Source organism: Electrona antarctica (assembly GCF_951216825.1).
Source record: "Electrona antarctica genome assembly, chromosome: 4".
NCBI lineage: Eukaryota > Metazoa > Chordata > Actinopteri > Myctophiformes > Myctophidae > Electrona > Electrona antarctica.
In genome coordinates, this window is record NC_136809.1 from 43266419 (window position 1) to 43276418 (window position 10000).

General features: G+C 47.8%; 1 protein-coding gene across 1 annotated transcript in view; it reads left to right on the forward strand.

The window, feature by feature from the left end:
* Positions 1–10000, forward strand: part of LOC306921464 (adhesion G protein-coupled receptor L1-like) — a 37491-nt gene that overhangs the window by 11029 nt on the left and 16462 nt on the right. Inside the window, exons 5-8 of the mRNA XM_079498594.1 lie at positions 948–1155; positions 2140–2404; positions 3468–3807; positions 7485–7784. Of these exons, the coding sequence (XP_079354720.1) occupies positions 948–1155; positions 2140–2404; positions 3468–3807; positions 7485–7784 (1113 nt within the window). The remainder of the gene's footprint in view (positions 1–947; positions 1156–2139; positions 2405–3467; positions 3808–7484; positions 7785–10000) is intronic.

A 10000-nucleotide genomic window follows, 5' to 3' on the forward strand; every position in this document is an offset into this window, starting at 1 on the left:
AATCGCCAAAGAGTCCCACTTGGCCCCCATCTCAGAAAACGGTTGCTCTGAGAGGGCTTTCAGACTGAATAATGGAGTGAAACGAAATGACAATTCAGTGTCAGGCTATTATTTTATGTCTTAAAATAATAAATAGAGAAATAGATAGTAGTAGCAGTGGTAGTAGTCGTACATTATAGTACTATACGGTACTTGTGGATCTACCATTTTCGAAACAATGTTCACCTAAAATGGCATGCCCAATATAAGGTTGAAAGGAGTTCATTTGTCACCCACCTGTATACAGTATGTGTGTAATATGTATGTATCAAAATGTATACATACTCATGCAGACACGCTCACATAAAAACACTCATATACCTTTCATTGCAGTGACCCTGTAGACCATATTCAGACAGCGGCCATGTTGGCATTTTGCATTGAAAATGCAGGGTGGCAACAACGGGGTGGCATTACATTAACCTAATGGCAAGATGGCCGCCGTGTGAATAGTTATGGTCTATCGTACTACTCACCATGCAATCTCTAGCAGTGTGTGATGTCTCATGTCTTTTAAATCACCTGTCCTTGAAGAACCACACAGTTGTTGTAAATCCTTCTCTCTCTTTCCCTCTTTTTCTTCTTTTCTTTCTTTCTTTCTTTCTCTCTCTCTACCTACCATTCTTTCATCCTTTCATTATATCTGGCATCAACCTATTCCACTTTACCCAAATCCACTTTACATGTGTCAACCCCCCTCCACCTGGTTTTACTATCATCCAACTCCGCGCTCTCCCTCCTCCTCATATCCCTCCTTTTCTCTCCTCCTCCTCCTCCTCCTCCTCCTCCTCCACCTCCTCCTCCTCCTCCTCCTCCTCCACCTCTTCCTACTCCTCCTCCTCCTCATCCCTTGCACTGCTCTTTTCCTACTCCGCCCACATGCCCTGCTCCTGCTCCTCCTCTTCCAGTCTTCGTGTGTCCCGGCTCCCTGCTCAGCATCCAGCCAGCCTCCTCTCTGCTGGAGGCGGAGCATCAGTCGGGGGCGTGGTGTAAGGACCCCTTGCAGGCCGGTGATAGGCTGTACGTAATGCCATGGACGCCCTATAGGACGGAGGTGCTGTACGAGTACGCCTCCTGGGACGACTACCGCCAGAACAGGGTCACCACCACCTACAAGTGAGTGTGGTTCCTGCATGAGTGTGTGTGGGTTATGTGCACGTGTGGATGTTTGTGTGTGTGTGCGTGCGTTTGTGTGTGTGTGCGTGTGTTTGTGTGTGTGTGTGTGTGTGTGTGTCAGAGCTTATTTCAGCTCAGTCAATTCATCAGTCTCAATTTCATTTTCCAATACTGCACTGCACCGGGATCCTGTGGGACTTTTGCACAAGACATGACTAAGTATATACGAACTGATTAGCTGCACTGAATGTATACTTACTGTATATTGTACATGATAATGAGATCCCTCTGTCTTTCTATTGACCCTATGTATCTGACTGAATGTCCCCCTGTGGGACACCGGGATCAATAAAGTGCTATCTATTTTTTATCCCACGATGTTTGGGCGCTACTCTCCCTCTGCCAACCTGGGGAGAGCAGTGGACTAAGCAGATAAAGTGCTATCTAAATTGAAATCAATAAGTGGTCACCATGTCTCTCTATTTGTTTTTAAAGACGGGGCAAGAGATTGTGATGCTACCTTTACAGCCTTTTCAGAAACATTGTAATTTTTTAGGGTTTCCAAATAATTATAAGAATGCATCTGATATTGTGTAGTACACAAGATATTCTGTAGTATGTAAATATCTGAAGTTGTCCCTTATCTTTTCCCTTATTTTCAATAATTGTATTTCTATAGCTTTCGTCATGGATAGAATTCTGCTCCACATCTTTACATTTGTTCTGTAAAATTAATATGACAACACAGCAAAGAAGCAGAATCCTTTAATACCACTTAAACACTATTTTATACTCTTGGTATTTCAAAAGAGCCAATCTATAAGCTCACAATGCCTATAATGACATACCCAAAATAAGTATGCAAGTGTGTTAGATCCATAAGAACCCAATTTAGCTTGAATTTAAACCTGCTGCAAGTGAATATCTGAAAGTGAGTTGACCTCAGCCTGGGGCGTGTCCTCTGTCTCTCTACTTGTGTTGTAGGCTGCCGAGTCGCGTGGACGGAACGGGCTTTGTGGTGTACGACGGAGCCGTGTTCTACAACAAGGAGCGAACGCGCAACCTGGTCAAGTATGACCTGCGGACGCGCATCAAGAGCGGCGAGGCGGTGGTGGTCAACGCAAACTACCACGACACCTCTCCCTACCGCTGGGGAGGGAAGTCTGACATCGACCTGGCCGTGGACGAGAACGGCCTCTGGGTCATCTACTCCACCGAGGCAAACAATGGACGCATAGTGGTCAGCCAGGTATGACTGACTCTTTGGATCAGTGGAGAGTGTAAAATGGGCCTATGTACAGTATATGCGATTTAATACTTTTACAAGATTAAAGATTTTCTTTATTGCTGCATCTTATATCTTATATATGAGTTATTTTGGTTTCTCAACATTGTAGCAGCAGTAGCAAAACGTACAATAAGTGGAGGGTAAAGGAAAATAGCAATAGGCTGTGCTTGTGCTGCTCCTACTTGTAAACGTATTGTACTGTAGCCCAGGGGTTCTCAACCCGTGGGTCGCGACCCCTCGGGGGGTCGCCAAATTATTTTAGGGGGTCCCCAAATTATTTTCAAAAAAATAAAAAAAATAAATAAATTTTATTTTCACGATTTTAAAAAAATAGCAGACCTACAAGCTCGTAGCGCGCCACTCGGTGGCGCGCTATGAGCTTGTAGATCTGCTATTTTTCAATAGCTAAATTATAACAATGCTTAAAACACCAAAAGGGTTTCCCGCCCAAAATGGTTTAAGGTTATTGTAGCAGTCAATTTATATTGGGGGTCGGGAGGGGGCGGGGCGGGGGTCCCGAGACGTTGCCAAAGCATTTTTGGGGGTCCCCGGCCGAACCCCTGCTGTAGCCTACAGTGCGGCCTACAGTTGCACTGTGCAGCACAGTAATTGTCTATTTACAGTACCATGCATGTGTGTGCATATGTTTGTGTGTGCAGTCTTAATATGCAAAAACGTCAGTGTCACGTGCCAGTGCACGTGGTACTGTATGTGTGAGGCAGGCGTGGTATGAGGGAGGTAGAGGCACGCGCCATTGTATGTGTTGCTGCCTCTACCTGTTGAAGGATTATCTTCTTGTAGGCGTGTTGATCTTGGAACCCGCAGGTCATTATAGATAAGATTAGCCAAATGCCTAAAATGTTCATGTGAATTTACAATTGCATAGAGCCATACTGATAGGTCGGACAGATCAGCCATTATTAGACTTTTTTTAACCACTTTATATCTGGCATCGGTCAGCCTCTAGCCTTGTATGCTGATGATAACGTGACTCCCCCTCCCCCTCCCGTGTCCTGTCCTCCAGGTGAACCCGTACACCCTGCGCTTCGAGGGCACGTGGGCCACGGGATTCGACAAGCGTGGCGCGAGCAACGCCTTCATGGCGTGCGGCGTGCTCTACGCCGTGCGCTCCGTCTTCCAGGACGACGAGGGGCAGGCGGACGGCAGGGCCGGCGGGGACATGGTGGTGTACGCCTACGACACCAGCCGCGGCCAGGAGCTGCCGGTGCAAATCCCGTTCCCCAACCCCTACCAGTACATCTCCTCCATAGACTACAACCCCAGAGACAACCAGCTGTACGTGTGGAACAACTACTACGTGCTGAGATACCCGCTGCAGTTCACCCCGCCACCACCCACCAAAGGTCAGTTCACCCCGCCACCACCCACCAAAGGTCAGTTCACCACCCACCAAAGGTCAGTTCACCCCGCCACCACCCACCAAAGGTCAGTTCACCCCGCCACCACCCACCAAAGATCAGTTTACCCCGACACCACCCACCAAAGGTCAGTTCACCCCGCCACCACCCACCAAAGGTCAGTTCACCCCGCCACCACCCACCAAAGGTCAGTTCACCACCCACCAAAGGTCAGTTCACCCCGCCACCACCCACCAAAGGTCAGTTCACCCCGCCACCACCCACCAAAGATCAGTTTACCCCGACACCACCCACCAAAGGTCAGTTCACCACCCACCAAAGGTCAGTTCACCCCAACACCACCCACCAAAGGTCAGTTCACCCCAACACCACCCACCAAAGGTCAGTTCACCACCCACCAAAGGTCAGTTCACCCCGACACCACCCACCAAAGGTCAGTTCACCACCCACCAAAGGTCAGTTCACCCCGACACCACCCACCAAAGGTCAGTTCACCACCCACCAAAGGTCAGTTCACCACCCACCAAAGGTCAGTTCACCCCGCCACCACCCACCAAAGGTCAGTTCACCCCGACACCACCCACCAAAGGTCAGTTCACCACCCACCAAAGGTCAGTTCACCACCCACCAAAGGTCAGTTCACCCCGCCACCAAAGGTCAGTTCACCACCCACCAAAGGTCAGTTCACCCCCCGCCATTGGAGCAATCCTGTGTGCGGACTCTCAGCCAGGAACTGGATGTGCGCAAGCCACCTGCCTTTTAAACCAGTTCACCCCGCCACCACCCACCAAAGGTCAGTTCACCCCGCCACCACCCACCAAAGGTCAGTTCACCCCGCCACCACCCACCAAAGGTCAGTTCACCCCGCCACCACCCACCAAAGGTCAGTTCACCCCGCCACCACCCACCAAAGGTCAGTTCACCCCGCCACCACCCACCAAAGGTCAGTTCACCCCGCCACCACCCACCAAAGGTCAGTTCACCCCGCCACCACCCACCAAAGGTCAGTTCACCCCGCCACCACCCACCAAAGGTCAGTTCACCCCGCCACCACCCACCAAAGGTCAGTTCACCACCCACCAAAGGTCAGTTCACCCACCAAAGGTCAGTTCACCCCGCCACCACCCACCAAAGGTCAGTTCACCACCCACCAAAGGTCAGTTCACCCACCAAAGGTCAGTTCACCACCCACCAAAGGTCAGTTCACCCCGCCACCACCCACCAAAGGTCAGTTCACCCCGCCACCACCCACCAAAGGTCAGTTCACCACCCACCAAAGGTCAGTTCACCCACCAAAGGTCAGTTCACCCCGCCACCACCCACCAAAGGTCAGTTCACCACCCACCAAAGGTCAGTTCACCCACCAAAGGTCAGTTCACCACCCACCAAAGGTCAGTTCACCCCGCCACCACCCACCAAAGGTCAGTTCACCACCCACCAAAGGTCAGTTCACCCACCAAAGGTCAGTTCACCCCGCCACCACCCACCAAAGGTCAGTTCACCACCCACCAAAGGTCAGTTCACCCACCAAAGGTCAGTTCACCACCCACCAAAGGTCAGTTCACCCCGCCACCACCCACCAAAGGTCAGTTCACCACCCACCAAAGGTCAGTTCACCCACCAAAGGTCAGTTCACCCCGCCACCACCCACCAAAGGTCAGTTCACCACCCACCAAAGGTCAGTTCACCCCGCCACCACCCACCAAAGGTCAGTTCACCCCGCCACCACCCACCAAAGGTCAGTTCACCACCCACCAAAGGTCAGTTCACCCACCAAAGGTCAGTTCACCCCGCCACCACCCACCAAAGGTCAGTTCACCACCCACCAAAGGTCAGTTCACCCACCAAAGGTCAGTTCACCCCGCCACCACCCACCAAAGGTCAGTTCACCACCCACCAAAGGTCAGTTCACCCACCAAAGGTCAGTTCACCCCGACACCACTCACCAAAGGTCCGTTGGAAGACGTGTGCCTGTGTCTAGGCTACAGGTTCATATATAAAGCGCTGACAATTGTAAGAATTTGTAGTGACTGTAGGGGCAGAGAGGTTATTAAATTACACCCACAAATAATAATCAACAGTATTAAATGATTAGATATCATTTTTTACAGATAACCTGGGAGTGGTAGGCTTGCTACAGTCATCTGTGCATACTGATGGCAACCATAGGGCCATAGGAGTATCGCTCCTACAAGCTTCATCAACAATAATCAATTACGATTAGAGCGAGTGACTCACTATTCAGTCATCACAATTTCATGTAATTTATTTGGTGTAATGGCCTTGGTAATGAAAAAGCTGATGATTGGCATGCTGGGTGAAATGGGAGTGTTTTTTGAACTGGGAGAGTGACTTACTCCATTGTGCTCAGTTTCAGTGCAATGGAGTAAATCACTGTATTCTTTGTCAGATTTTTATGGTTGCGCATTGTATTGTGCTCCGAAATAGATGCCGCCACACAATTAAGTATAAATCAAGAGAGTATCTATGCTCAGCCAAAATTGTCGTATACAACATTATACAATATTGTATAATGATTCTGAACACAGCTATTCAGCCTCCTGTATGCATAGAATAACTATACTGAGGGATGTCACTGTGGAATGTGTGTGCCTGTGTGTTTAGAAGTAGTGGAGTGGTGTATTCACGACTTCTATCATTATGGTCTGATTACAGCAACAAACTAACAAAAATAAAAAGCCAGTTGTAGGAGTGGTTTACACCACTCAAAAAGACACACTGGAAAAAGGAGGAGGCCCCTGCATTTAAACATTGGCTAAATTAAATGACGTACATTTCACCTTGAGAGCATAAGGTACTACCTAAAAAAGACAATTTAATAAGGTTTGGCTGCCCCTTGTCCATTACCTGAATAGAAGCACCTATAATGGACAGCATTGATCATCATTTCAAGTGCTGTTTTGGTTTTCCTTGACATAATTTCATCGTACTACTTTATTTTATGCAACTAGAGCGGTGCTCGTTGGGCACTGGCCTACATGGAACGATGCAAGTTGGAAATGCATGTCTCACCCAGTTAATTATGTCTGTGTCCCTTTAATGCCCATATATGGAGTTATTTGTCAGGCATGCCCAAATATGGAGTCTATGCAGATGTCAGAACACCATTGTGATGTCAGAACAGGCCAGCTCCATATACGGTGATCTAGGGGTGATCAGGTGTGACCAATTGGCTAATTTGGGCCGTGTCCAGAGCGTGGGCAGGGGCCCTGTCCAGAGCCTGGGCAGAGGTGTTTTGTGGCGTTTCTGGACAACCGTGGGTCCGACCAACTGAAGGCCGGGCACTGCACTCCCTGTGGGGGTGTGGAACGTGTGTGTCGAATTTGAAGTCGGTGGGGTGAACGGTTCTCGAGTTGCGTGGATTACAGACGTACGTACAGACGTACAGAGACGATGTCACTGAGCATACTGAGTGGGAGGGATTGAGGGTTTTATTTCCTTTTGTCTGTCTTATTCTTTCTTTCTTTCTTTCTTTCTTTCTTCCTTTCTTTCTTTCTTTCTTTCTTTCTTTCTTTCTTTCCTCTTTTTGTTTTTCATTAAAAATAATGTACACTGCACAATTTGTATAACACTTTATATAAAACATATTTGACCAAACAAAGTAGTGTTGTATTTACCACTGCTATCCATCCCTGCTGCAGGTCCCCTCTCCTCTCTGATGACCACGGTACGATCCTACACGGCCACCGTAGCCCTGACCCCTGTGCGACCGTCAGCCTCTCACCCCATCGGCGTGATCAACCGAGGGCCCTTCGACCAACGACCCATCACAGCCATGGTCCCGCTGACCCCGCGCCCACCCCTGCGTGTGCCTCTGGCCCCTGTGGGGGGGCCCCCTGGGCAGGTCGGGGGGTGTGAGGGCCGCGTGGCACGAGGGGTGCAGTGGCCGCCGACCTTGAAAGGAGAGACAGTGGAGAGGCCCTGCCCTAAAGGATCGCTGGGTAAGTGGTGTGTGTGTGTGTGTGTGTGGCATATATTATGGTATATGTTTGTGTGTTCACTGTTGTGTGTGTCTGTGATTTGAGTATGTGATATTGGATCTGTATTTTGTGACAGGGGCTGTGCTATTCTTAACTCCAATATACTTGCTTGCATATGCATTCATGCTTTTGTTGTCCATGCATTTTGTGTTTGGAACTTTGTTTGGTGTTTTTGCGTGTGTGCGTGCGTGCGTGTGCGTGCGTGTGTGCGCGTGCGTGTGATATTTGCATGCGTGCTATCTCGTTTCCCTTTGAAATGTAGTTGCGTGTCCTCTCCTTGAACTAATCTCTTAGAACAGAGAGAGAAAAATAGGAGAGAGAGAGAGAGAGAGAGCGAGCATGAGAAATATATTTTCTCTCTCTCTCCTTCTCTTACCCTCTCATTATCCACCTCGCTCTGTCTGTCTGTCTGTCTGTCTGTCTGTCTGTCTGTCTGTCTGTCTGTCTGTCTGTCTGTCTGTCTGTCTGTCTGTCTGTCTGTCTGTCTCTGTCTCTGTCTCTGTCTCTGTCTCTCTCTCTCTCTCTCTCTCTCTCTCTCTCTCTCTCTCTCTCTCTCTCTCTCTCTCTCTCTCTCTCTCTCTCTCTCTCTCTCTCTCTCTCACTCTCTGTCTCTCATTCTCTATTCGGCCCTCGGGGGTAAACATGCTATGTGGATTGTGTAGATTAGGCTTTGGTACATTATTGTCTCCATCCTAAGGATGCTGCAGGCCTTCTACTCAGATCTATGATCTTATCTGAGGTAAGATCATAGATCACATGTTAACGAATGAAACCGTTTGTAGTTGTTACTGCTACTTAAGAGAGAGAGAGAGAGAGAGAGAGAGAGAGAGAGAAGAGGAGAGGAGATTGGCAGGGAAAGAAAGGGGTGACAGCATCTCAGATAACCTATCTCTATCTCTCTCTTTATCTTATCCTCCTTAAGTTCACTCATTCTCTCTCATCTTCTGTCTGTCTCTCTCTCTCTCTTTCTCTCTTTCTCATCTTGTGGAGTTTAGCTATTATCACCTCACCTCTGACAGTCAAGTTGGACTCTTTTGGAAACATGCAGTGCATTGAAGGGGGCACTTTGTTCCGGTTAGGATGACATATTGGTGCTTTTCTTTCTTCTCCTTTTGGGGCAATTTGGTTTTGATGAGTTGTATTGTGTCCGGGTAGTTCAGTCGGTAACACACTGTTATTGTGGAGGTGTGCAATGTTTTGTTTTGTTTTGTCAGCTAACCAGCCCTCAGTGACAGTGTGGAGAAAGATTGGCCCATTGGCCCATATCTCCTATTCAACAGCAACAATAAACATTTGATTTATTGTTGTTTTGGTAAAATGAAAAACCCTCCTGAAAATAGGTCATTTGTTTAAAAAGTTACCCGTCAGATTCTTCACTGCAGTGAGGGTAGTAGGTCACAGAATCTGATTGGTAACCAAAAGTGGTGTAGCACCGTACTGTGGGTTTCGGTTTAGGCTACTTTGCATCTACTTGATTTCATAGGCAAGTTGCATGTGACAACAACCTTGGCCTGTATCAGCAGTGTGATCCAGGCTGTGTGCACAGCACAAGTATGCATTAGAGAGTCTGTTATAATGACAATAAGCCACTCTGACCTTACTCACTTTGAATGCAATTTGGTTTTGATGTAGACCACTGGTTCTCAACCTTTTCTGGATTAAGGCCCACCCATCTGACCATTTAAGTGGTCGATTGTATTCCGACTTGGACCAATAGACTATATTCAATGCAATGGGGTAGTATTTCATTAACTTAAGGGCCAGATGGCCGCTGTGTGACTGTGAATATGGTCTATTATTGAACTGACCTACAGTAGTATACTTCATGGGTATAAGTGATATTTTTTGGTTAAAACAAAAGGTTTTGTTTGTTTGTTGTTAAAGCACTATATTGTGCTAGTACTTATTGCTTTAGAATGTTTGTTCAGTAACAGGGGTCTCCCTGTCTCTCCAGCTCTTTAGTAAACAGAACAATGAGAACATATTCGTTCAGGTACAGTAGGTGACAACATTTCAGCCAATCAGGATAGAGTACCCATTCATCAGCTTAATTTTGGTTGTGTTCCAGTTCCAATTTTGTCTGCTTATTTTAAATTTGTCTCATCACTTCCAATTGGATACAATTGGTATCCTGACCTGAAAATGCAAGAGCTGAGGAGACATGGAGACTGTTACTG